At 51.8% G+C, this 27,187-nt stretch overlaps 3 protein-coding genes across 8 annotated transcripts in view; all 3 read right to left on the bottom strand.

Annotated features, from left to right (window-relative positions):
* Nucleotides 1–1,901: 1,901 nt before the first annotated feature.
* On the bottom strand, nucleotides 1,902–10,830 carry MRM1 (mitochondrial rRNA methyltransferase 1). The gene is made up of 5 exons (XM_019981850.2): nucleotides 10,169–10,830; nucleotides 9,874–9,967; nucleotides 2,931–3,063; nucleotides 2,712–2,831; nucleotides 1,902–2,220 (listed from the first exon to the last, which is right to left on the bottom strand). Exons 1-5 carry the CDS (start codon nucleotides 10,729–10,731, stop codon nucleotides 2,048–2,050), a joined length of 1,083 nt encoding a protein of 360 aa, XP_019837409.2. The 5' UTR covers nucleotides 10,732–10,830; the 3' UTR covers nucleotides 1,902–2,047.
* Nucleotides 10,831–11,617: 787 nt separating this feature from the next.
* Nucleotides 11,618–21,719, bottom strand: DHRS11 (dehydrogenase/reductase 11). Its single transcript, XM_019981851.2, has 7 exons — nucleotides 21,334–21,719; nucleotides 18,408–18,617; nucleotides 14,247–14,341; nucleotides 13,362–13,491; nucleotides 12,654–12,746; nucleotides 12,396–12,461; nucleotides 11,618–12,268 (listed from the first exon to the last, which is right to left on the bottom strand). The coding sequence occupies exons 1-7, from the start codon at nucleotides 21,688–21,690 to the stop codon at nucleotides 12,227–12,229; spliced, it is 993 nt and encodes a 330-aa protein (XP_019837410.2). The 5' UTR covers nucleotides 21,691–21,719; the 3' UTR covers nucleotides 11,618–12,226.
* A 2,165-nt stretch (nucleotides 21,720–23,884) lies between these two features.
* GGNBP2 (gametogenetin binding protein 2) overlaps nucleotides 23,885–27,187 on the bottom strand; it is a 33,146-nt gene continuing 29,843 nt past the window's right edge. For all 6 annotated transcript variants that reach the window (XM_070772624.1, XM_019981758.2, XM_070772623.1 and 3 more), the window contains 4 exons: nucleotides 27,035–27,160; nucleotides 26,804–26,952; nucleotides 25,591–25,839; nucleotides 23,885–24,534 (listed from right to left, as the gene is read on the bottom strand). In XM_070772624.1, the coding sequence (XP_070628725.1) occupies nucleotides 24,331–24,534; nucleotides 25,591–25,839; nucleotides 26,804–26,952; nucleotides 27,035–27,160 (728 nt within the window). In that variant the 3' untranslated portion in view covers nucleotides 23,885–24,330. The remainder of the gene's footprint in view (nucleotides 24,535–25,590; nucleotides 25,840–26,803; nucleotides 26,953–27,034; nucleotides 27,161–27,187) is intronic.

The raw sequence follows: 27,187 nt of genomic DNA, 5'->3' as shown, positions 1-27,187 counted from the left end.
GGAGGTGCCTGGCGGGCTGCAGTTCCTGGGGTCACAAAGAGTCGGACATGACTGAGCGACTTCACTTTCACTTAATTGGAGGAAAACTGCTTCACAACGTTGCGTTGTTTTCTGCTGTGCAACTATCCAAATCAGCTGGAATTATACTATTTTTTAAAAAAAATATTTATTTGGCTGCACCAGATTTAGCTTCAGCACGTGGGATCTAGTTCCCTGACTAGGGATCAAACCCAGGCCCCCTGCCTTGGGAGCACAGAGTCTTAAGTACTGGACCGCCAGGGAAGTCCCATCTTTGGCCTTTTAAAAATTGAAGTTCAGTGTCTTTCTAACTGGCATCACCATTAGAATTCGAGCTGACTCCACCCCACAGAGAATAGGGCAGTACTACTTACCAAGCGCCTGCAGTGTGTAAGGCCCTGAGTTCTCCGGCCTCTCTCCTCCCCGCCACCCAGGGAGGCAGGATTATCCCCGCCCACTGAGGAGCAGGAGGGGGAGGAACTGGCCAGTCAGAGCATCAGGACCTGTGCCTCGGCGGCCATCCCCCAGACCCACGCTCCTAAGCAGTGCTGCTCAAGGGCTCGTTCCATCCCCCTAGGGACACACGGCGGCGTCTGGAGGCAGCGTCTGGAGACGTTTTCGGTTGTCACAACTCGGGGGAGAGGGTGCTTATTGTCATCTTGTAGACAGAGGCCAGAGATGCTGCTAAATGCCCTGAGTTACCCAGCCCAGAACATCAGTAGAAACCTAATGGGTCCCGACCTGGGCTGCAACTGAGACCCAACTGGGGGAGCTTTAAAAATTCGGATGTTCGGAAATCCCTGGTGGCTCAGCGGTAAAGAATCCGCCTGCCAATGCAGGGGACAAGGGTTGGATCCCTGATCCGGGAAGATCCCACATGCCACGGGGCAACTAAGCCCATTCACCGCAACTACTGAGCCTGTGCTCTAGAGCCGGGGAGCTGCAACCACTGAGCCCTTTGCCACAACTACTGAAGCCCGTGCACTGCAGCTAGAGTAGCCCCTGCTCTCCGCAACTAGAGAAGAGCCTGAGCAGCAATGAAGACCCAGCACGGCCAAAAAAGAAAACAAATAAAATCCTTAAAAAAAAAAAAAAAGTCGGATGTTCACGTTGCACACTGACCAATTACATCAGGCTGAGGGGGTGTCAGCTTCTTTTCAAAGCTTGCCAGGTGGTTCCAGTCAGCAGCCAAGACTGCCCTAAGCTACTTATCCTAGTGGCTTCTGCTCTGCTCACGGGAGCCTGGGAGAGTAGTACCGAATCTGTCTGGGTTGTACAACAAATGGCAAATCTGCAAGGTCCTCACCACCTCCCAGAATCAAAGGCCAGAACTCTGGTTCGGCAGGTCTTTCCATGGAGGCCGACTAACTCACCCATGGTGGGTACTGGAGGGCCAGTGAGTTGATAGGTATTTGCTAATCTTTCCCCTGCGTCTCTGGGGTGGGCCACAGCCAGGAATCTCCCCAGGTGGCTGCGAAAGCTTGCCAAAGGGACCGTGGACCAAAGAACAAGGCTGCCACCTAGTGGACGAACCAGAGAGAAGGGGTGCCTGCTGGATATCAAGTGATGTTTCACTGGATCCTGACAACAGCCCTGGGGGTTAGAAAGATGAAGTCGTGTGTTCAGAGGGTTTGAGCCTGGATTTGCACCTGTCTGGCCCACAGGAGTGCCCCGGGCTTTCCTCTGCCTTCTCACACCCATCCAAGAGGAAGAGGACCCTGGATGGGGCTGCCTGATCCCCTTCTGATGTCCAAAACTCCCCCTTGCTTCCAGGCGGGACCTGGGAAGAAAGAGACCCTCTGTCCCAGCACAGCGTAGAAATCAACAGGCTGCCATCTCCAACCGAAAGTCCAAAAAAATGGGAAACTGAACTTCCTGTGGTCTCTACTGCAAAGCTCCTGGCTCCCCAGGATAGCGGTTTATAAACAGAGGCCTGATGCCCACTCATAAGAAGACAAAGAGACTCCAGCACATTCGAGGGTGTGGGTGCGTGCGCTCCCCAGCACACAGACACCGTGGACAGTCCCGGTTAGCCCCCGTCTTGTCTCTTCTTTTCTGATCCTGAGGACAGTCCTGGGTGCTGAGCCACTCTGGCTGCTTCAGATGAGGCCGAGGGATCCTGGGGGTCATGGAGAAGTTGTTCTCTCCTCCGTTCCACTGGGAACCCCTTCCTCTGGCTGCAAATGGAGTGAAGAAGGATTCCTGCACAGACAGATAGAAGGACAAGGGTGGAACAGAGGAGGGACCATGGGCCAGGCACTTCTTCACTCCATCCTCAAGAGGCTGTAGGGGGCTTCCCTGGTGGTCCAGTGGTTAAGAACCTGCCTGCCAATGTGGGGGACACGGGGTCCATCCCTAGTTCGGGAAGATTCCCACATGCTCTGCAGGGTGATGAAGCCCATGCACCACAGCTACTAAGCCCGCACACAAACAAGAGAAGCCACTGCAATGAGAAGCCTGCAACTAGACAGTGACCTCTGCTCTACTGACTTTAACTAGAGAAAGTCCTTGGACAGCAATGATGAACCAGAGCAGTCAAACATTATTAATTTTTTAAAAGATGTAGATATTTTCCTCATTCGGCATATATAAGCAATTCGGACACAGCAAGATTGAGAAAGGTATTTAGGATGAATTGAAGCAGCTCTATGCATGTGATCAGAAGGAGAGAAGAAAGGGGAGTGGAAACTCACCTGCGGCCACGGAGACGTTTAAGGACTCGAGTCCAGGAGGCAGCTGCCGGCCGGGCAGGATGGTGAGGAGAAGCTGGCAGGAGGCCTGCACTGCCTGGGACAGACCAGAGCCCTCGTTCCCTGCAGAGCAAGGGGGCCGGAGGGTTACGGAGGCCCCAGCTGCGCAGGCAGGCACTCAGGAAGCTTGCATCTCAGCAAAGAGCAGGGACATCTACCTACCTAGCACGAGGAGGGTAGGCCGGTCCCAGAGGAAATCCAAGCAGCGAGTGATGGGGATCTTGGAGGACAGGGCGATCTCAGGCCCCGGGCAGCCCACTGTGCCAGCCACGAGCCAGCCCTGCCGGGCTCTGGCCTGAAAGGGGAGAGGTGAAATCAATTCTTCAGCGGAGCACCAGCCAGGAGGAGCCTGGCCTTGCACATCTAGTCATCCCCTCGTTAAGCCGCTGGATTCAGTCAGTAGTTATCAAGTACCTAGAGTGGACAGGCTCTGTGCTCAGCACTGGGGATAAGGGGATGAACAAAACAGGCCCAAACCCCAGCCTCGTGGCAGGGAGGTCAGGGAGGCCTCACTGAAGTGTAGACCTGCGGGAGGTGAGGGGAGGGAGCACCACGCAGACACCTGGGGAGGAGATACTCTAGGCAGAGATCAGTAAGAGCAAAGGCCGAGAGGCAGGCGCTTACCAGGCAAGCGTGAGGAACAGCAGAACAGCCAAGTAGCCAGTGGAAAGGGAGCTGCTGAGACAAGAAAGGAAAAAAGAGGCCACAGGAGGTAGGACCTCAAAGGCGACTGGAAGGCCTTTGGCTTTCACTCTGAGAGAGGCAAAGCCTTTGAAGGGTTTTGAGCAGAGAAGCCGGGACACGGTCTGACTTACGTCTCTACAGAATTACTCTATGTTGAGAGCAGAAGCAAGCAGACCAGTTAGGTTTCTGCAGTGACACAGGGAGAGATGATGGTGGCTTGGACCACAGTGGTAACAGTGGAGATGGTTAGCAATGGTCAGAATGTGGAAATAGAAAGAAAGAAGAAAGAAAGAAAGTTGCTCAGTCGTGTCCGACTCTTTGCGACCCAATGGACTGTGGCCTACCAGGCTCTTCTGTCCATGGGATTTTCTAGGCAAGAGTACTAGAGTGGGTTGCCATTTCCTGCCAGGTAAGTATGGAAATAAGGCCAAGGTAAAAATGAAAGGCTGTGCCTTAACAATATCTGTGTATTCTAAATCCTTTCTAATCTCTGGGCAAACCTGAACTAGCGGTGCCTTTGTCGTCAGCTGCACGTGCAGGACTGGACAATCACGTCCTCGTAAGACAGGTGGGATGTGGGGTGAGAGAGCAGAAGACCCAAGGAGGACGCCAAGGCCTAAGCAACTGAAGGCAGGAAGAGCTGCCATCAACTGAGCTGGCTAACTCTGCAAAAGGAACAGGAACATTTGGAAATCTTGTTTGAAACGCCCATTAGACAGAAAAAAGAGCTGTTGAGTTGGCAACTAGATATGTGAATCTGAGGTTCAGGAGCAAAACCCAGAAGGATATATATTTGGGAGGCATTCGTATCTAAATGGCAATTTAAAACCATCAGATTGCATGTGACAAACAAGAAATAAGTATAGAACAGGGACCCAAGGACTGAGAGGAGCCCTGGGGGACGGTCAGGGAAACTGCTAAATACAGGGCAATACTGCCCCCTTGTGTCCAGCAAGGGAAGCACAGCTGAAGACAAATGCTGATGGACCACGGGTTTTGCTAAGATTTGACAGAGGATGCGACCGGCGCACTAAGCGCGGCCGAGAGGAGCTACCCCAAATCCGAGGTCAGGGGCAGAAGCTGGGAGGGCCCCGTGCCCGAAGGGCGGCGGCCAAGAGGAGTTACCCCACGTCCGAGGTCAGGGGCAGTGGCCGAGAGTGCCAGGCTGCGACGGTGCAGGAATGGCCAAGAGGAGCTACCCAAGTCTGAGGTCAGGGGTGGCGGCCAGGAGGAGCAACCCCACATCCAAGGAGCAGTGACTGCGCGGACACAGGAGGGCCTAGAGGAGCTATCCCACGTTGAAGGTCAGGAAGGGTGGCAGTGAGGAGATACCCCTCGTCCAAGGTAAGGAGCAGCGGCTGCGCTTTGCTGGAGCAGCCGTGAAGAGATACCCCACGCCCAAGGTAAAAGAAACCCAAGTAAGACAGTAGGTGTTGCAAGAGGGCATCAGAGGGCAAACACACTGAAACCATACTCCCAGAAAATTAGTCAATCTAATCACACTAGGACCACAGGCTTGTCTAACTCAATGAAACTAAGCCATGCTCGTGGGACAACCCAAGACGGGTGGGTCATGGTGGAGAGATCTGACAGAATGTGGTCCACTGGAGAAGGGAATGGCAAACCACTTCAGTATTCTTGCCTTGAGAACCCCATCAACAGTATGAAAAGGCAAAATGATAGGATACTGAAAGAGGAACTCCCCAGGTCAGTAGGTGCCCAATATGCTACTGGAGATCAGTGGAGAAATAACTCCAGAAAGAATGAAGGGATGGAGCCAAAGCAAAAATACCACCCAGCTGTGGATGTGACTGGTGATAGAAGCAAGGTCCGATGCTGTAAAGAGCAATATTGAATAGGAACCTGGAATGTCAGGTCCATGAATCAAGGCAAATTGGAAGTGGTCAAACAAGAGATGGCAAGAGTGAATGTCAACATTCTAGGAATCAGCGAACTAAAATGGACTGGAATGGGTGAATTTAACTCCGATGACCATTATATCTACTACTGCGGGCAGGAATCCCTTAGAAGAAATAGAGTTGCCATCATGGTCAACAAAAGAGTCCGAAATGCAGTACTTGGATGCAATCTCAAAAACGACAGCATGATCTCTGTTCGTTTCCAAGGCAAACCATTCAATATCACAGTAATACAAGTCTATGCCCCAACTAGTAACACTGAAGTAGCTGAAGTTGAACGGTTCTATGAAGACCTACAAGATCTTTTAGAACTAACACCCAAAGAAGATGGCCTTTTCATTATAGGGGACTGGAATGCAAAAGTAGGAAGTCAAGAAACACCTGGTGTAACAGGCAAATTTGGCCTTGGAATACGGAATGAAGCAGGGCAAAGACTAATAGAGTTCTGCCAAGAAAATGCACTGGTCATAGCAAACACCCTCTTCCAACAACACAAGAGAAGACTCTACACTTGGACATCACCAGATGGTCAACACCGAAATCAGATTGATTATATTCTTTGCAGCCAAAGATGGAGAAGCTTTATACAGTCAACAAAATCAAGACCAGGAGCTGACTGTGGCTCAGATCATGAACTCCTTATTACCAAATTCAGACTCAAACTGAAGAAAGTAGGGAAAACCACTAGACCATTCAGGTATGACTTAAATCAAATTCCTTATGATTATACAGTGGAAGTGAGAAATAGATTTAAGGGACTAGATCTGATACATAGAGTGCCTGATGAACTATGGACTGAGGTTCGTGACATTGTACAGGAGACAGGGATCAAGACCATCCCCATGGAAAAGAAATGCAAAAAAGTAAAATGGCTGTCTAGGGAGGCCTTACAAATAGCTGTGAAAAGAAGAGAAGCGAAAAGCAAAGGAGAAAAGGAAAGATATAAGCATCTGAATGCAGAGTTCCAAAGAATAGCAAGGAGAGATAGAAAAGCCTTCCTCAGCAATCAATGCAAAGAAATAGAGGAAAACAACAGAATGGGAAAAACTAGAGATCTCTTCAAGAAAATTAGAGATACCAAGGGAACATTTCATGCAAAGACGGGCTCGATAAAGGACAGAAATGGTATGGACCTAACAGAAGCAGAAGATATTAAGAAGAGATGGCAAGAATACACAGAAGAACTGTACAAAAAAGATCTTCATGATGCAGATAATCATGATGGTGTGATCACTCATCTAGAGCCAGACATCCTGGAATGTGAAGTCAAGTGGGCCTTAGAAAGCATCACTACGAACAAAGCTAGTGGAGGTAATGGAATTCCAGTTGAACTATTTCAAATCCTGAAAGATGATGCTGTGAAAGTGCTGCATTTAATATGCCAGCAAATTTGGAAAACTCAGAAGTGGCCACAGGACTGGAAAAGGTCAGTTTTCATGCCAATCCCAAAGAAAGGCAATGCCAAAGAATGCTCAAACTACCGCACAATTGCACTCATCTCACATGTTAGTAAAGTAATGCTCAAAATTCTCCAAGCCAGGCTTCAGCAATATGTGAACCGTGAACTTCCAGATGTTCAAGCTGGTTTTAGAAAAGGCAGAGGAACCAGAGACCAAATTGCCAACATCTGCTGGACCATGGAAAAAGCAAGAGTTCCAGAAAAACATTTATTTCTGCTTTATTGACTATGCCAAAGTCTTTGACTGTGTGGAGCACAATAAACTGTGGAAAATTCTGAGAGATGGGAATACCAGACCACTTGACCTTCCTCTTGAGAAATCTGTATGCAGGTCAGGAAGCTACAGTTAGACCTGGACATGGAACAACAGACTGGTTCCAAATAGGAAAAGAAGTACGTCATGGCTGTATATTGTCACCCTGCTTATTTAACTTATATGCAGAGTACATCATGAGAAACGCTGGACTGGAAGAAACACAAGCTGGAATCAAGATTGCTGGGAGAAATATCAATAACCTCAGATATGCAGATGACACCACCCTTATGGCAGAAAGTGAAGAGGAACTAAAAAGCCTCTTGATGAAGGTGAAAGTGGAGAGTGAAAATGCTGGCTTAAAGCTCAACATTCAGAAAATGAAGATCATGGCATCCGGTCCCATCACTTCATGGGAAATAGATGGGGAAACAGTGGAAACAGTGTCAGACTTTATCTTTTTGGGCTCCAAAATCACTGCAGATGGTGACTGCAGCCATGAAATTAAAAGACGCTTACTCCTTGGAAGAAAAGTTATGACCAACCTAGATAGCATACTGAAAAGCAGAGACATTACTTTGCCAACAAAGGTCTGTCTAGTCAAGGCTACGGTTTTTCCAGTGGTCATGCATGGATGTGAGAGTTGGACTGTGAAGAAGGCTGAGCACCGAAGAATTGATGCTTTTGAACTGTGGTGTTGGAGAAGACTCTTGAGAGTCCCTTGGACTGCAAGGAGATCCAACCAGTCCATCCTAAAGGATATCAGTCCTGAATGTTTATTGGAAGGACTGATGCTGAAGCTGAAACTCCAATACTTTGGCCACCTCATGCGAAGAGTTGACTCATTGGAAAAGACTCTGTTGCTGGGAGGGATTGGGGGCAGGAGGGAAAGGGGACGTCAGAGGATGAGATGGCTGGATGGCATCACTGACTCGATGGACGTGAGTCTGAGTGAAGTCCGGGAGTTGGTGATGGACAGGGAAGCCTGGCGTGCTGCGATTCATGGGGTCGCAGAGTCGGACACAACTGAGCGACTGAACTGAACTGACAGAGGATGAGATGGCTGGATGCCATCACCCAATCAATGGACATGAGTTTGGGTGAACTCCGGGAGTTGGTGATGGATCGGGAGGCCTGGCGTGCTGCAATTCATGGGGTCGCAAAGAGTTGGACAGGACTGAGCGACTGAACTGAACTGTCCCTTCCTAGACATCAAAGTGGGTTTTTTTGGTGGTGGTGATGCTGCTGCTGGTGGTAGTGGTTTGGGGGGTTTGTTTTGTTTGTTTCTTCTTTTGTGGGAGGGACCAGGGGGAAGGGATAGACTCGTCCTTGTTCAAAGAGCCTTTCAAACTGCTTCCCTACAGGAGGAAGCAGGAATCACTGGTTTCTCACGAGTGAACATTTACTCAAGACCTACTTACTAGATGGGCTTCCCTGGTAGCTCAGATGGGAAAGAACCTGCCTGCAATGCAGGAGACCTGGGTTCGATCCCTGGGTTGAGAAGATCCCCTGGAGAAGGGAATGGCTACCCATGCCATTATTCTTGCCTGAAGAATCCCATGGACAGAGCAGCCTGGCAGGCTACAGTCCATGGGGCCCCAAAGAGTTGGACACGACTGAGCAACTAACACTTTACTTACTAGGCAGTGAACTGAAAGTCACTCAGTCATGTCGACTCTTTGCGTCTCCATGGACTATACAGTCCATGGAATTCTCCAGGCCAGAATACTGGAATGGGTAGCCTATCCCTTCTCCAGTGGATCTTCCAGACCTAGGAATCAAACCAGGGTCTCCTGCACTGCAGGCGTATTCTTCACCAACTGAGCTATCAGGAAGCCCCTAGGCAGTGGAGCACTGAGTAAACCTGCAGGAGGAGCAAAAAGTACGCCTCTGAAAGGACTGCAGTGGAAGTCCGTAACGTCAGATTCTGCTCCATGTATGCTTTGTAAAACTCCAGATCCTTCTCTCCTCAAAGCGATTTAGATGGCTGGATGAATCACAAGCTGGAATCAAGACTGCCAGGAGAAATACCATCAACCTCAGACATGCAGATGATACCACTCTAATGGCAGAAACTAAGAGGAACTAAAGTGCTTCTTGAGGAGGGTGAAAGAGTGATAAGGCTGGCTTAAAACTCAACATTCAAAAAACAAAAGATCATGGCACCTGTCTCATTACTTCATGACAAACAGAAGGGGAAAAAGTGGAAACAGCGACCGGTTTTATTTTGGAGGCTCCAAAATCACTGCAAATGGTGACTTTAACTATGAAATTAAAAGATGCTTGCTCCTTGGAAGAAAAGCTATGACCAACCTAGACAGCGTATTAAAAAGCAGAGACATCACTTTGTTGACAAAGGTCCATATAGCCAAAGCTACAGTTTTTCCAGTAGTCATGTATGGATGCGCGAGTTGGACCATAAAGAAGGCTGAGCTCCGAAGAATTAATGCTTTCAAATTGTGGAACTGGAGAAGACTCTTGAGAGTCCCTTGGACTGCAAGGAGAGCAAACCAGTCCATCCCAAAGGAAATCAATCCTAAATACTCACTGGAAGGGCTAATAATGCTGAAGCTCCAATGGCCACAATATTTTGGACAGGGAAGCCTGGCGTGCTGCAGTCCGTGAGGTCGAAAAGAGTGGACACGACTTAGTGACTAAACAAACAAGGAAGCGATACCACCGCCCCCAACCCCTTCCTCCCTCAGCTGCTGGCCAGGAGGCTCTTGGAGACTGAGCTTGGTTCATTTCTTCTCCTTTACTAACACACCCCCGCTTCCCCCGCGCCATTACCTGTAAAAAACCGGCCAGGTCATCAGTGGAGAACACGTCCATCACCTCCATAGCCCCGGCGCTGGCCTTGCTGACTACTGGAGTGAGCGGGCAGCTGCAAGGTTTCCCCATGCCAAGATATGAAGCCGGGTAACCTCAGGCCCGGTGCTGTGCCCTCCCCCATACCCCAAGGGTTAGGGGGTAAGAATTCTGGAGTCGGGGAGGCCTGGTTGAGGGACCACCCAAGGGTCAAGGTGCTTAGGAACTCGGCTGTGCCTCCAGATGGGGACGCACGGGAAATAAGGGGCGTCCATGCCTGTTTCTCCGGCTGGTGATGACCTTATCCACTCCGAGGAAGTGAGCGGAGCGCAGCACAGCCCCAAGATTCCGGGGATCCTGCAGCCCCTCGAGGACGAGCCACAGCTGCTGGGGGTCGTCTCCTGGCCGGGCCACCTCGGCCTCGGCCCAGGGCCGGGGCCGCAGGGGGCTCACTTCCATGCAGACGCCCTGGTGAACCTGGTGACGGCACAGGACATCCAGCTCCCGCCGCCGGGGCCGCAGCACTGGGATGGCCCGCTCCTCGGCCGCGCGCAGCAGCTCGGCCCGCTGCCCCTGCAGCCCAGACCTGCAGGCCTGGAGCAGGAGCCGGGCGACGCGGCGGCGGGCGGCCCGCAGCGCCAGGAGGCACGGGGACAGGCCAAACAGGAGCTCCGGGCCCCCGGCCGACCGCGGCATCGACGCCAGGTCATCCAGGGGCAGGCGGCCGAGCTCCTCCCCGCCGGGCCGCCCCCAGCGCCGCGTCGCTTGGGAGAAAGGACGCGTGAGGGGGAGGCTGCAGCAGGGCCAGGTCGCGGTCCCGACGGCCGGGGGCAGCGCCATGGTCGATAACCCGGCTGCGTCCGCAAAGGCGGCTACTCCCGCCGGCGCCGTCCCTCACGGGAGCAGCTCCGCTTCCGCGTCCGGACGCCCCGCCCCCGCCCGGGTTGCCGCAAGGCGCATGCGCGGAGGCTAAGCCGTTCCCACAGTGCCCCCTGCAGGGCCGGCGGAGCGACCACCATCCACCGTCGAGGCGCCGGAGCGAGGGGGTGCTCGCCGCTGAGCTGACCCGACGTCGGGCCGGGTGGCGTCGTGCACCCTCCAAGGTCCCGGGAGGCTGAAGGACCTTTCACCCCGGCGCCAGCAAAGGACACTTTAAGGAGATGTGTTGCGTTTCCTGTCCAACCTGGCCGGGCTTGGTGACGGCCCTCCGCCACCGGGTGCTGGCGGTTTTCTTCCGGAGCTGCTTCTGCATCCAGCCCCTCCGCGACACCTCCACTGCCTGTCAGACCTTAGCACCCGTCAGCAGAAACCCCACGGACGACTTCCGATCCCACGGCCCTGATTCTCTGAGTGACAGCTCTGGCATACTGACAAGCCAGCTGATGCCCTTGGCCCCACAGGTTAAGGGCCAGACTCCTTGCTCATGACCCCCATCCCCACCCCCACCCTGGGATCCAGGCAGGAGCTGCCTTTTCAGTCTCACTGTCACTCCTGCACTAAGTTCTGTGCTATTCCATCCCTGCGTGCTCTTCGGGGCCTCCCTGCCTGGCGCGCCCCGCTGTCCTCTTTTTCTGGCCGGAAATTCCTACCCATTTTCCAGACCCAACTGAAAGGTAATTCACACTCCAGGAAGGATGCCCCCAATCCACCCACCTTCCCGCTCTCCTGCAAGGAACTCTGAGACAACCATTCCTCATCACAAGAAGGGGGAAGAACTGAAAGACACTTCTGCAGCCAAGATTTTTTAATGCAATTTTTCTTTTTTTAATGATCACAGTGAAACCCACTTGGGAGGCAGGCCCTGGTCTTCTGCTGGCATAGTCAGAGTGGAGGGAGGACCCCACGAGGGATGGAGAAGCCGCAGTGGGGCTGGAGAACTGAGATGGGGCAAAGAAGGGGCGGTGGGGGAGGGCAGAAGGAAGCCTGGAGCCCCAGTAAGCATTCAGATGGAAGGTGAGGGCTTCCCTCCGCGGCCTCATCCTTCAGGGACAGTGTGGGTGAGGGTTCAGGAAGATAGGGGAAAGCCCCACTTTTGGCCACAGTCCCTTCCCCAGGCCAAAGGGAAGAAGGCAAGGGCAGCAGACAAAGGCCAGGGAGCCCAAGAAGAGGACTAAGAAAGCAGGAGCAGGTAAAACAATCAGGGGGCACCACCTCCTCTCCCCTCACCCATTCATGGTGGCAACAATTTGACATATAAAAACCTCAAGTTTTCTAGCCCCTGGTGGGGGTGGGGAAAGGAAGTGAAATCCAGGGGTTCAGAAATCAACACCCCCAGTCCAGGGGCAGGTGCCCAGCTGTAAGGGGGATGCGGGAAGGAGGAGCTCCCCACAGGGCGCTAGGTCACCTGCTCTGTGGGCCTCATCTGGATGTCTCCGATCTGCAGAAGGCACAAACAAGGCTTGAGGAAGCCAGGACGCTCTCCCCACCCTCTTAAGGCCTTCCCACTCTCCACCTCTGGGCTGGCTAGGCTCCTCCAGGGGACAGCCAGCCAAGGCCAGACTCACCTGGACATGAGGGGGCGTGCTGAGAACATAGATCACGGCCTCGGCCACATCCTCAGGTTTGAGACACTGGGAGCACCAGGGGAAAGGAGAGGTGAGGACAGAATGATCTAAGGTCCTCCCCCCAACCAGGGAGGTCCTCTCCAGCATCCGTGTTCCCCCAACCCAGGAGAGGCGACAGGCTGGCTAGAAGGGCGAGGTCTGAAGGCCAGGGCACCCTCTGCTTTCATTTAGGGAGTGGGTGGCTTCACTGGGCCCCACCTTCATGTGTTCATAGGTGGCGGCTGCCTTCTCGGGGTCCTTGTCGTGGAGTTTGAAGGCGAACTGTGTCTCCACCACTCCTGGAGAAATGCACTGGGCCAAAAGAGAGAGCCTGCTCAGGAGCTGAGCCCCGGCCAGAGGCCAGCCTGGGGCAGGGGGCTGGGAGGGAAAGGACGGAGGCCACAGGGCCCCAGCCTCACAGGGACGGCCACCCAAGGTCCAGCGGCCACCTCCGCCCTCCAAAGCTGCCACGGGGGGGTTATCAGAATGATTCCTACCAGCTACTGGGCCATTACCAAAAGCCAGGTCAGCTTTACAAAGTGGCTTCCTAAGGGAAGCCTCCTACCCTCATACCCTAAGTGTTTTCATCTCCATTTTACAGCTGGGAAGACTGAGGCATGGAGAGGCTGAGCAAGCCACCCAAGCTCAGGCAGCCTTCCCGGGGAGAGCCCCAGTCCTGCTTTCCAGCCGTGGCCTCCCAAGGTCCCTTGTGCTCCCTCAGCCTCACCCCTCCGCCCTCGCCCCCTTCTCTAGGTTCAAGTCAGCCCCTCTCCTGCCTTAAAGGCAGAGACGCGCAGGGACTCAAGGACTGAGCGGGGCCCCGCAGGCAGCAGCAGAGCCCGGGAGGCCTGTGCCCAGGACGGACGCCGGGCTCTGGGGCCGCGAGTGTGTGCGGTGGGGAGGGGCCGGGGTCAGGTCGCCCCTCACCGTGGCTCGGATGTGGCTCCGGGCCTCCCGGAGCTCTTGCCTCAGCCCCTCCGTCAGCGCGGTGACAGCGTACTTGGTAGCACTGTAGAAATGGGTCTCAGCCGGGGGTGGCACTCGGTGGCCACACATGCTGGGCGCAGGAAGGGAAGGGGAAGGAGAGAGTGATGCCCGGCTGCCTGCCTGACCAGCTCCCCCCCAGGTGCCTCCTGAACATCAGGGACTGTCCTCCCGCCACTCATCCAGCTTGTCCACATCGACAGCTCCTCCAGGCCCCCTCCTCCTCCAAGGCCTCCCTCCGTGGACCCCAGGATTCCCTCTTCAGTCCACGCAGGCTGTCAAAGCTCTCTCCCTTTCACCTGTGTGGTTCACTGAAAGGGTTCTCCTTAGAGTCTAGGGCACGGAGGCCGTGTCTCCGCAGGCGCCCCCATGACAGAGACTGCAGTCTCTGTGCCACAGGGTGAGGTTCCTGCTGCGGCCTGAGGAATGCAGAACCCCAGTCCCGGGAGGGCCCCCAGGCCTCAGCCGCCAAGGGGCCGAGCTACCCCTTCCAGCCAATGAGGGGCTGGTGTTTGCCACGTACTGTTCTTCCCCTGCTGGAGGAGGGCATGGCAGCTCACTCCAGTTTTCTTGCCTGGAGAATCCCACAGACTGAGGAGCCTGGCAGGCTACAGTCCATGGGGTCACAAAGGGTCAGACGGGACTAAGCAACTAAACAACCACAACAATGTTCTTCCCCGCCCCCTAGTCGTGCCCTCTGGGTGTTAACTGGGTGTGAGATCCCTGCTCTACCACTGGGGAATTCTGAGGTCCAAAGAGGTCAAAGGAGCCGCAGCAGATCGCCCCGCTGGGGGGCGGGGGCACCCTGACCAGCACCGGCTGCCGCACCTGTTGATGTTGATGATGTGCCCGTCATCCACCTTCCGCTCCCTCATGGACTGGCAGGCTTCCCGCGTGCAGATGCTGAGGGCCAGCACGTTCACCTGCAGGCGGGGTGGGGGGCAATGCGTGTCTGCATCTTTGGGCCCGTCTGAGCAGGTGATGGAGCCCCAGAGCACCCCAGGGTGGGGGGCATCCCAAACAGGGCTGGGTCCTACCCGAGACCAAGGACATGCCAGGGCCGCGGGCCTTACGTGCTGCTCCCCGTCCAGCCACCAGCCCCAGCGGACAGCAGAGGCGGCTCCCCTCGCTGGGTGATGCCCTCAAGTTCCCCTGTATTCAGAAACAGACACCACCCCTCCCCAGAATCCACCCAGGAGCGCTCCCCATCTTGGCTGTCTCCTCTGCCTTAGGGAAATCACCCCCTTTTCTTCCCTAAATGCCCTACTCTTCTCTGGGACAGAGTCACGGGCTTTCCTCTCTCCGAAACAGCCTAAAATCCTTCCTTTGAAAATCTCTCTCCTCCGGACCAAGCTCAGCCTTTCACCCCGCTGCTCTCTGCCTTTCCGGCCCCTCCCTTGAGACTAGAGTGGACGGGAGAAGGCTGGCCCTCCGTCCTTCCACGCCGTCCTCCAACCTCCATCCTGTTTACAGGACTGGGCACAGGGGGTACAGTCACGTGTCACTGTGGCAAGGGGCCTCCCAAGGGCATGAAGCTTCCTGCACCCTGCCCACTTCTGCTCCTCTGGCAGAGGTGACCCCCAGACCCCAACCTGCAGGGAACAGAGGCCCAACGGAAGGGTCTCTGCTAAAAGCGCCCGCCCAGCCCCACCACTTAGGCTCAGCCAGGAGGGCAAGCAGAGATAAAACTTTCAACGGGCCTTCACTCTCTCCTCTGGGGAAGAGGGGAGACCAGCTGGGAGGTCAGACGTTTATCTTTATCAGGTGTCAGCGCCAGGCATCGGGACAGAACACTCCCGCTATAAACCTGGCCCGGCGTTCACGGCAGGACACAGGCGGTTTCCAGCCCTGCTTTTGGTCCTCTTAACAATGTGGGTTTGTGGGGCAGAGAACTCAGCTCTTGGGGATGGAGGGATGGAGGAGGAGAAACTAGGAGAAACAGATCCCCTCGGGCCAGGGGAGCGAATCTTCTAGATCTGGAGGTCGAGGGTTCCCTCTGTGATCACTGACGTGGTTCTCTTGGGAAATGCCTCATAAGACAATCCTAAGAGAATGAAAGATGGGCTCGATAAAGGACAGAAATGGTATGGACCTAACAGAAGCAGAAGATATTAAGAAGAGATGGCAAGAATACACAGAAGAACTGTACAAAAAAGATCTTCACGACCCAGATAATCATGATGGTGTGATCACTGACCTAGAGCCAGACATCCTGGAATGTGAAGTCAAGTGGGCCTTAGAAAGCATCACTACGAACAAAGCTAGTGGAGGTGATGGAATTCCAGTTGAGCTATTTCAAATCCTGAAAGATGATGCTGTGAAAGTGCTGCACTCAATATGCCAGCAAATTTGGAAAACTCAGCAGTGCCCACAGGACTGGAAAAGGTCAGTTTTCATGCCAATCCCAAAGAAAGGCAATGCCAAAGAATGCTCAAACTACCGCACAATTGCACTCATCTCACATGCTAGTAAAGTAATGCTCAAATTCTCCAAGCCAGGCTTCAGCAATACGTGAACCGTGAACTTCCTGATGTTCAAGCTGGTTTTAGAAAAGGCAGAGGAACCAGAGACCAAATTGCCAACATTCGCTGGATCATGGAAAAAGCAAGAGAGTTCCAGAAAAACATCTATTTCTGCTTTATTGGCTATGCCAAAGTCTTTGACTGTGTGGATCACAATAAACTGTGGAAAATTCTGAAAGAGATGGGAATATCAGACCACCTGACCTGCCTCTTGAGAAATCTGTATGCAGGTCAGGAAGCAACAGTTAGAACTGGACATGGAATAACAGACTGGTTCCAAATAGGAAAAGGAGTTCGTCAAGGCTGTATATTGTCACCCTGCCTATTTAACTTATATGCAGAGTACATCATGAGAAACGCTGGACTGGAAGAAACACAAGCTGGAATCAAGATTGCCAGGAGAAATATCAATAACCTCAGATATGCAGATGACACCACCCTTATGGCAGAAAGTGAAGAAGAACTAAAAAGTCTCTTGATGAAAGTACAAATGGAGAGTAAAAATGTTGGCTTAAAGCTCAACATTCAGAAAACGAAGATCATGGCATCCGGTCCCATCACTTCATGGGAAATAGATGGGGAAACAGTGGAGACAGTGTCAGACTTTATTATTTTGGACTCCAAAATCACTGCAGATGGTGACTGCAGCCATGAAATTAAAAGACGCTTACTCCTTGGAAGGAAAGTTATGACCAACCTAGATAGCATATTCAAAAGCAGAGACATTACTTTGCCAACAAAGGTCCTTCTAGTCAAGGCTATGGTTTTTCCTGTGGTCATGTATGGATGTGAGAGTTGGACTCTGAAGAAGGCTGAGCACTGAAGAATTGATGCTTTTGAACTGTGGTGTTGGAGAAGACTCTTGAGAGTCCCTTGGACTGCAAGGAGATCCAACCAGTCCATTCTGAAGGAGATCAGCCCTGGGATTTCTTTGGAAGGAATGATGCTGAAGCTGAAACTCCAGTACTTTGGCCACCTCATGTGAAGAGTTGACTCATTGGAAAAGACTCTGATGCTGGGAGGGATTGGGGGCAGGAGGAGAAGGGGACGACAGAGGATGAGATGGCTGGATGGCATCACTGACTCGATAGATGTGAGTCTGAGTGAACTCTGGGAGTTGGTGATGGACAGGGAGGCCTGGCGTGCTACGATTCATGGGGTCGCAAAGAGTTGGACACGACTGAGCGACTGAACTGAACTGAAGAGAATGACATAATGTTCCAGCTGAACGGGGCTTAGGGATTTCATATACATGCCTCGCTTTACAGTCAGGCAAGCTGAGGTCTAGTTTTAGAGACGACCTGACTGCAGGTGACGTCCACAACTTGGATCTCTCAGAAGGTTCTCTGAGGGCAAGGGCAGGGCTGCATATCCCCGTTCAACATTTCAACGTTCGTTGCTCATTTCGGGGCCCAAGCACCTGTCAGGTGTTATTGTGAGCACATATGAAAAGTCTGGTGGGGGGCGGGGGATAGAAACATTCCATTTACACACTGCTTTCCACTTCTCAGAATTAGTTTCATACCCTGAAGGTACTGCCCCATATTACAGTCTAGAGGTTGAAAATCCACGCCCTGAAGGCTGTGCTTGGTCTACACGTGGTTTTAAAACATTCTAAAAATAAAATAGACAAAAATCCTTGCATTCCTGGAGCTGAGGTTTTGGTGAATGGGGTGGGTGGGGGTCTCCATGGAAATTGATGCCCCCGCTGCTCTCAGCGAAGTCACAGAGCTGGCCACACACGGGGCAGCGGGGGTGGGGTGGGGAGGCCTGTGCTTGCCCAGACGGCAGAGGATGGGAGGGGCGGGGCCCTCCATGGCCAAGTGCTTCCCCGTGCAACCCGCCCCACTCTTTGGGTTCCTACCTGGCCTCAGGAGACACTGGAATTTGTGATCCCAGACATTGATGGTCTGGGTGCAGTTCATCCCAATTACCATGTGACAAGACTGAAGTTCAGAGAGGGTGATGACCTGCCTGAAGCCACATGGTTACTGGAGGGGCTGAATGAGACCATCATCTTCAGCCTCTGGGTTCCTGTTCTTCCCATCAGACCGTGTCCCCAAGCACAAAGCTGCCACTTGGGGACATCCGATTGAGGGCAGTTTTCTTTCCTACCAATCTCTCTTCCAACAGAAAGAAACCAGCTTTTAAGCACTGCCCCCAGGGGCTCAGAGGAAAGAAGAATGGGAAAGATTTGGCCTTTCCTCCACTCCCTCTCCCTCTGGGGAGGAGAAGCAGGTGAGACTCAAAGTGCCCCAGGCAGAAACCTGAAGCCTCCTCTCCCTAGATGTCTATCTTTCTGCTTTCCTCCTGGCTATAGATGTCTATCTTCCTGCTTTCCTCCTGGCTGTAGATGTATGTCTATCTTCCTGCTTTCCTCCTGGCCATAGAGGTCTATCTTCCTGCTTTCCTCCCAGCTGCTGTGACCCGCTTCTCCCCCCCCACAGACCCTGCCCCCAGGCCTTACATTGAACATTTCCTTCCAGCCGCTGGTGCTGCCTGAGAGCAGGGTGTCCGGCCGGGCCAGGCCAGCATTGTTGATGCAGATGTCCACACCGCTGTGCTGAGAGCGGACCGCTGAGAACATGGAGAGGATGTCCTCCTCGTTCGACAGGTCACATCTGTAGGGGATCAAAGTCCCGGGGTAGCCTGCACTCTTACATTCGGCAGCCAGCTCCTATGAAACCCAACAGGGGTCTAACTGGGATGAGCTGCTCACTCCACACACAACCCACCCCGCGCCCTCAGACTCCACCTCCCGCCGCTGTCACCGCTCAGAGCTCTCGCCTCTGGTGGCCATCCTCACAGCCTGACCTCTCAGGTCAAAGTCCAGGGGTGAGAGCAGTCCCTGAGTGAGGGTGGGGGAGGCTGAGATCATCAGTGGAGGAACCTCCCAAATAAACTCGAGTCTTCCGTTCAAGAAGGGAGAAGTTTCTGGGGCTCTGGGGTGAGGTGGGGAGGTCAGAGAAGGGGCCTGGGGATCCTGGGAATGGAGAGATGTCTCTTTTCTGACTCTTTCCCAACAGGAACACACCTCCGCTCATAGCCATACTCCACCCCATGCTTCTTCCACCAGCGCCCAGGGTCACCAGGACCTCAATTCACTTCTCTCCCATCACTCTACCAACCCCTCTCAGAAGGGCTTATATCTAAACGATCACTGTTCCTCCACAAGCTGCAGCCAGCTGGCTCAGAACCCTCACACAGACTTTTCACTTTTCAGTTGAGCTCAACAGCTGGTCTCCCCTCGCCCTGCTTATAGAAATCGTCAGGAAGTCAGGAGAGTCTTTCTCTCTGACCCACGGGGCACCACCCTCCACCCCAGTTTCTCTGGAGACTGTGAGCCAAGCCAGGTAGTAGGTGACACTGGGCACCCCCCTGGGCACTGCCAGGGCCCTCGAGACACTAAAGATCCCTAAGACAGAAAGGCCACTGGGAGATGGCTGAGGTAAGCAGCCATTCAGAAGCAGGAAGAAAACCAGCTGTGTGGTTGCTTTGGAGGCCAGTGACCGGGCACCAGAACCTCCTCAAGGTGACTATGGACATGTGTCGGTGGGCCAGGGGTGCCAGGGCAGGGAGCCCTAGAGGAGGGCCAGCTTGGTCTCCTGCCCTGGAACACCATCCTACCCCCAAACCAAGTCAGGAATAAAGGGCTCAGTCAGGTGACCTAGGAAATTCTTTTCTGCTTTAACTTTCCATGAGTTTAAGCAGTACAGTCTTCTGGGTCTCAGAAGTCCCCCTTCACCCAATTTCACCTACTCAACATTTCACCTGCTCAACAACCCCCTCGGGAAACAGGGCTTCTCACTGTAGGAGGTTGGAACTCAAATTTTGTTTGAGTGTCAATGAATGAATCCATCAACCAATCAAGAAAAGCAGATGGTGGGCAAAGCAGCCTGGAATTCTGCCCTCTCCTGGCACGAAACTCTCCATTCCTCCTCCAGACTCAAAGCCCTGCAGCAAAGCCACAATGGAGGGACTGATAATACATGTCTCTCTGTTGCTGTTTTCTCATTGCCCTACCTGTCCGCATCTATCCTCAAAAAGGACCTGAAATCATGTCAGTCCCCTCACAGCTGAGCCATCCCCCCTCATTAAAGGAGGCCTCCTGGGGGGTGAGTGATCAATCGGGGGCTCTCCTCAGGGTTCAGGGACCCTTCTGGATGGTTTGCAGTTGGGGTGGAAGTAGGAACAGAAGGCAAGAGTGGCTTTAGAATCAGAGAATCAAGTGGCTTAATCCCTGGTCTGATCCTCTAGGCTCCGGAGTGGAGGCGGGCCCTGAGCACCTCAGAACAGAGGAAAGGGAGGGGCAGTGTGGGGCAAGGGTATAGCCAGGTGACCTTGGAACCATCTAGGAGGCTATAAAGCGAACCTTTGGTCGGCAACAGGGGAGGGGACAGGCCTCCCTCCTGCACACCTTCCAGCTCAGCCCCACCCAAGGCCTCCTCGCCCTCTCCCTGCCCCAGGGACTTTGAGCAAGGGTGGAGGTCAAGCTCAGCACCAGCCCAAACCCTGAGGGGGGTCCTGGCTGGGGTAAATCCAAAGCTCCTATGATGGAAACTGCTCATCCTTCTTCCTCCCTGTTCCAACACAGCCAACTTCATTTCCTTCTTCTCTGAGCTCTCATTGCTCACAACCCTTGGGGCTCCCAACCCACATTAAGAGAAGAACCAGGGGGTTCAGTTCCACATTGCTTTGTCCCCCAGAGCACACAGGTTCAATGCCCTGGTTTACCTCCTCAGTCCCACCTGTGACAGTGAAACTGGAAAAAAGGTCTACTTTATATATACATCCCATTTGTCCCTTATGTCCATCGAGAAGGTTAACCCTCACCTTCAGGAGAAGGTGGAGCTGAGCCTCTTCAGAAAAGCTCCACTCCCACTCCAACCCCACTCTCAGTCCTGGGTGAAAAATGAGCAGGATCAAGTCCTCTAGCTCCTACTCGCTTTGTTTGGCTTTGTGGACTAGGTCTGGGAACCAGAGGAAGCAACCCAGTAGCCAGCTTCGCCACTGAGGCCAGAAAGCTTTCTTCCCTTCTCCCTGGCTTCTCCTTTTCTCAGCCAACCTGAGCAGGCAGGTAGGGAAGCAGGAGAAAAGATGCCAGGGAGTCAGAGACTTGGTATACTAGAGCAGAGGCTGTCAGGAAAAAAGCTCCCTAACGGACAAGACTTTAAAAAGCAAAGAGAGAGTCCTGCCCTGAGGGATCCAAAAGCCTCCTCCACCAACTAGGCATCCACCTCTCTTGCCCCTGAGCCCGCTGCAAGTGGCCCTGGGGTGGCGGGTAAGAGGGCAGCGTGACACCTTGGCTCCGACCGCTCCCCATCCCCCACCTGGACCCAAGCCCGGCGGAAACGACGCCACCCGGAGCCACTCGCTCCCCCGCAGGGCCTTACCTCGATGTTGCCCACGGTGCGGGCACAACCCACCACCTTCAGACCCTGCTGGACCAGGGCCCGGGCCACGGCCGCGCCGATACCTCCCGAGGCTCCCGTCACCAGTGCCAGCCGGTCACGCCACCGCTCCATGCCGGCTCTGGCCACGGTCCCGAGCCGCCCGGCCACCTCGCTCTGGGAGCAGAGCCCTTGGATCGCCGAGCTCCGCCCTAGGTCGTAGGGGCCCGGCCGCTCTCTTGTCACCCCCGCGGCGCCCGCAGTCGACCTGCCCGCGTCAGAGGTACGCCAGGACCTGCCTCCACTCTGGCCGGCCTCCGCCCCCTGCTCCACCCTCCGCTCCTCGGCGATCGGCCACATCCCGGCTGGAGGACGATGCGGGCCGGCAGCCCCGCCCCGCCCCTGCCGCGAGAGCACGGCCCCGCCCCCACCCCTCCCCGCCCCTGCCGCGAGGGCACGGCCCCGCCCCATCCGGCTCTCGCCGGATCCCGGACTCCACTCCGTTCCTCCAGCACGGCCCCGCCCCTTCCGGCTCTCGCCCGGTCCCCGCCCCACCCCACCCCTTCCGGCCCTAGCCCGGACAAAACCGCTTCTCGCGGGACTGGGCGGGAGGGTCCCGGGAGTTTGTAGTTTCCCCTCTGTGAGCTCTTATCCTTGGAAGAGAACGAGGCTCGGTGCAGGCTTGCACCAGGCCTGAGGACGCGCGTACTCGCCTCTTGCTCTGTCCGCCTTCCCTATCCTGACCCAAAGGCCAGGAAGAGAAGTTACGGGGCACTTAAGGTGACGCCACCGCCTTCCTCAACCAGCCGGCGGCTGATGGGAACGGTTCAGCTCAGACAAGGTTGAGCGTCTCAGCGGTCGACGCTGGGTGACCTTGGGGCGGGGTGACCTTTCAACCCCGCCTGATCGCTTGGCCTTTCCAACCGAGGAGAACTCATGGTTAAAAAGGCAAACACTCCCAAGTACATGTGTATTGGGGTGGAGGGGATTGTATCCCTCATGACCTATAGCCTACAACTCCTCTAAGCCCCCCTACTCCCACTGGAGCAAATATATCACGGTGTATGCGAAAAATTAAAGCAATAGCTGACGTTTATTGAGCGCTTACTGTGACAGGCACAGTAAAATACATTTTAAGCATCTCAAATATATTAATGTGCACAAGAGCCCTATGAGATCGAACCTATTAACACTGTCATTTTATAGGATATACCGAGACAGACGAGGAGCCTGGCTTGGATGGCAAGCAGTCCAGTATTAGGCCAGGGGATGTGTTCTGAAACTGCCTTCACTGTGTCCTCCCTTGTCTCTTCTTAGGTTGTTGGTTCTATTCAAAGTAGAAGTCACTTTGCTGACCACTAAGGATATTCCATCAAAACACTGAATACTGCCTCCCTTCTGCATTCTTTATATAGCCGTCCTTTCAAAGAGAAAACATCTCTGCTGGAATCCCACCACTGCAACCAATGGAATAAGCCGTGAATGTGGCTGGGGTCCCCAAGGGCAAAGATTAAAATAAAACCAGCCCTTGCTTAATTTAGGAATCTCAAGAGAAAAGTTGACTGCAACAGGTGGTGGAAGGAGGACTGGGCTCAGAGCCAAGGGCTGTTGGGAGAACCCTTAGTCATTTTTTTATGGATTCCAGGATGAAAGCAAACAAGGATCAGAAAGGAATTACTCATTTCATCTCTGCTCTAGTCCCTGTACCACACTTTGATTTGAAAAGACAACTCGGGGTGGCTCAAAAAAATACCAACTACAAAAGTTAAAATCTCACTAAGCTTCTGCTGTTGCCCACTTGAAATCTGATTAGAAATCTGATTAAGTGGTAGAAAATCCACAAGGTTCACTCCATCCCCACTGCAGAGAGGTACTGACCGTCCCACCATTTGTCTGTGGCCCACCAAGTATTATCAACATGTAGACACAAAGCTGTAAGCACATGATTTTACTTAACTATTGACTCAACCTTTTAAATGGCAGCCAAATGCTACTCCTCGGGGAATCTCACCTTCAGTACTCACAGACAGCTTGTGAAAACAGTAACTGTAAAGCCAGAGTGGCTTTATTGTTGGAAACCAGATAAGGAACAGGCACTCACACAGACCGCAGTGTGGTCAGCTCTCAGTGGAGCCTTCTGCTCCCAGTTCTCTACGCACCAAGTAACTACTGATCAGGCAACCCCTGGTTGAAATTCTGCCAAGTTTTGCTTCACTCTTCTAGTTCAATCTGAACCTCTGAATTTAAGGTGCTCTATGTTATGTTATCAAGGAACATTATAAATAACAGCAGTTAAAAAATCTCACAAGGAAGTATGATGCTAGTCAGTATTTAAACGTATCGCAGCAAATTTATTCTTTCAGAACAAAAGACTGGACCCTGCTCTTCTCAGCTGTCAACTCTGACGAAGGGGAAGAATTTTTGTCTTCAACAGCCTGTATCCCTCTCCTTATTTGCTCTTCATCCTCTCTAACATCATCACTGGTCAAATACCAAGACCACAGGTGGCTAATTAAAATACTGCCACACATTAAGTAGAAACATGTACACCAAATTTTACTATGCGTATTAATAAATATTCTTTATTTTAAATTTTGCACATTGCGCTTTAACATTACATCCAAACATTTCGCAAGTGGATGTCTACTTTGTAAAACCATATATTCAGCTCATTGTCATTTCTGTACAGAAGTATAAGTACAACATTACTTTTTGCCACTAAGTTGCTTTTTAGTAAGTCTCACAGGAAGAGAAACATTTAATGAAAAGAGATGGCTTAAATCATATGGCAGGCCTGCGCAGCCACACAACTAAAGACACAAGCCTGAAGAAAGAACAAACTAATGAGGTTACCTCCACCGTCTCCCAAAACAAGAAAGAATCACATTGATTTAAGATAAAATTTTGCCATAAGTCACTAAAATTAAAGAGTTTTTTTGAAAGAGAAGGCGCAGTAGTCATCTTGAGTGTTTCATTGAAAGACAGAGCTATTTTATTTATTTAATTTGCTCCAGCCGTTGTCAACCAGCCACTACAAATGGGCCTCTTGTGATCATTTAAGCGGCAGTATTTATTAAATTTCTCCTTCAGATGCTGTCGGTATTGTTCTCTATTGCTGTAGAAAGACTGGTTATTAGCCATAAATGACTGTATTTCATCTTGTGAGATAAAGATTTCCTCATCTGAAGTACATTCAGACTCATCCTGCAAATTAAAGCAGTAGTTAAGACTATGACTTAAATGAAGAATGCAAAATGCTATCCTAATAGAAGACAGCTAAAAACTAAAGCAGGCTAGTTTTTAGTTTTAATTCAGTCACATAAAGGCTTTAAATAGAATGTTTACAGGATAACAAAATGTCCTTCTTCCTTGGAAAGTACTAAGTAAGAATAAAATGCAACTCAACTTGATTTAAAACTCGATCTATAATTTGTCCTAGAAGCCTACAAGCAGACTACTAACACACCTTAGCCTTAAAAAGTGATTAATTAGAGATGGTTATAAATAGCTTCCAAATTTTAAATAATCTGACTTTTCTCTGGCTGGTTCTATGTTGAAACACTTATCTCCACAAGTTAGGTAAAATATAACCTTTTTAAAACTTATGAAATATACAGTATCACCAATAAACTTTACAACTATATAAAAAAGAAAAAAGCTAGCATTCTAAAGAATTTGTTTCCCTTGGAATCCTGTGATGACTACAGGAAAGATGCCACCCTTTTCTTTCCTTGCCCCTCCTGCAAATTCCACACGAACTATGCCCTGGGTTGCTTGGAATCAGGTATAATTCATCTAAAGTATAAAGACTGCAAATCAATTATAAAAGATGTCCCAAGTTCAGTTAGGCTTTTATCCTACATGACATGAAGGTTACATGAAGGAAGTAACCCGGAAAATGGACTCTAGTTCAGATTCTATATACTTTCCTGGTCTGGAAGGTTGGCTACCATTAATTAGCACTCAGAAAGGTAGCTTGCTTATAACAATCCCCACCAAGGAGTCAGACTCTTAGATTTGATGCCAACTCTCTGTACCTCTCCCAAATAGGCTCTTCTACCTTTGAGACAAAGGAGGACAAGGAAATGTGCTCCAGAACAGTTACACAGTGGAAGGGCAGGAATGAAGTCACCAAAAAATAATAAAATACTGCTTAAGAGCCTCCTCCCATTCCCAATGCGAAACCCTCAAATACTGTCTCCTCCCACATCTACCCATGAGCAATCAATTATCCACAAAAAGATATCATGGCTTACTTACAAGGAGTTCAACTAAGCTCTTGGCACCTTTTCCAGAATCAGGACCAAACGATGTTTCTGTGGGTTCTGCACACTGTGGTACGTTTTTCCTATGCTCAAACCAAGCCAGGGGCTGCCCGCCCTTTTCAGAGCTGCAGCAGCTTTCAGGATGTGCATCTTTGGTCTTGTCACGGTGAAACACTGTGTGCACGGTATTTCCTGAGGTCTCTCGAGTACCTGGATCTGTGATACAGCTTCCAAGCTTTTGGATCTGAAACCACAGCAAAAGTCTCTCTCAGGTAAAAAGGCAGGTGGTGGTTGTTTAGTTGTCAAGTCGTGTCTGACTCTTTGCAACCCCATGGACTGCAGCGCGCCAGGCTCCTCTGTCCATGGGATTTCTTAGACAAGAATACTGGAGTGGGCTGCCATTTCCTTCTCCAGGGGCATCTTCCTAATCCAGGGATCGAACCCGAGTCTCCTGCCTGACAGGCAGGTTCTTTACCACTGAGCCAGGGAAGCCCCAAAAGGCAGAGCATAATAGCAATGACTCTTTTTTAAAGAAAAAATAAATGCCCTGAGAGTATGTTAAGATTTCACCAGGAATACAGAACAGCAGCAACAGCTGGCAGTTTCTAGGCATTTACTACACAGTGAACACTACACTTCCCAGGTGGCTCAGTGGTAGAGAATCCGCCTGCCAACACAAGAAACACAAGAGATAAGGGTTCAATCCTCCAGTCGGGAAGATCCCCTAGAGTAGAAAATGGCAACCCACTCCAGTACTCTTGCTTGGGAAATTCCATTAACAGAGGAGCCTGGTGGGCTACAGTCCAGGGCGGGTCACAAAAAGTCAGACACAACTGAGCACGCACACACAAACACTATGCTAACCCATCAATATAATCTCATTTAATCTTCACAGAATCTGGTCTGACAGGGACTATTATCCCCATTTTACAGCAGGGAAAACAGATCAAGCAAACTGCTCAAGATCACGGAGCTAACATTAAAAACTACTGTGAAAAAAGGAATTGGATTTATGTCGCACACGGACTGTTGGACAAACAACCACACATCAGACACACATGCCTATAAAAATCACAGGATGAGCAACCAACGGAACTGCATAGGTATTCATTCTAAAAACAAAAAAGCCTAGAGACTAAGGTGTGTAGCGACTAAGCCACTCCAAGGAAAGGAGCAAAGGTTTAAGAATGACATTTTATGACACTTACATGTTCATCACATTTCAACATCTTGCTTTTCTTTTTCTTCTTTTTATTTTTTCCTTTGGTGCTGTTCTCTTCTGAATTTGCCCAACATTCAACACAACTATCACCATCATCCTCTTTGTCTTCACAGTGATGAACACAGGAGTCATCACCTGAAGAAATCAGTAGTTTTTTATTTATGTGCTTAACTCAGCCATGTAGCAGAAATAATTGGGAAGCTTAATCTGAACCTACCGTGTTCGTCATGATTACAAATGCCTTCAGTGCAGGCGACGTCTGAACCCTCCCGAGAGCCTGTTTCACTCCCTTCCATGCTAGATGAATATCCACAATCACTACCATTACAGTGTGGCGATAAGCCTGAGAACAAATCGAGTGAGTTACTAT

This window comes from Bos indicus, chromosome 19 (assembly GCF_029378745.1).
Source record: "Bos indicus isolate NIAB-ARS_2022 breed Sahiwal x Tharparkar chromosome 19, NIAB-ARS_B.indTharparkar_mat_pri_1.0, whole genome shotgun sequence".
Classification (NCBI taxonomy): Eukaryota; Metazoa; Chordata; class Mammalia; order Artiodactyla; family Bovidae; genus Bos; species Bos indicus.
This window is presented reverse-complemented; position numbering and strand designations above follow the sequence as displayed.

Coding starts and splice junctions, on each gene's coding strand:
- MRM1 (XM_019981850.2), bottom strand. CDS start 10,731: ATGGCGCTGCCCCCGGCCGTCGGGACCGCGACCTGGCCCTGCTGCAGC. Junction 9,968..10,168: donor ATCACCAGCCGGAGAAACAG/GCATGGACGCCC, acceptor GAAACCTTGCAG/CTGCCCGCTCACTCCAGTAG. Junction 2,221..2,711: donor AAACGTCTCCGTGGCCGCAG/GTGAGTTTCCAC, acceptor CTGTCTGTGCAG/GAATCCTTCTTCACTCCATT.
- DHRS11 (XM_019981851.2), bottom strand. CDS start 21,690: ATGTGGCCGATCGCCGAGGAGCGGAGGGTGGAGCAGGGGGCGGAGGCC. Junction 14,342..18,407: donor GCTGGAAGGAAATGTTCAAT/GTAAGGCCTGGG, acceptor CCCCGCCTGCAG/GTGAACGTGCTGGCCCTCAG. Junction 12,747..13,361: donor GGAGCCACATCCGAGCCACG/GTGAGGGGCGAC, acceptor CTTTTGGCCCAG/TGCATTTCTCCAGGAGTGGT.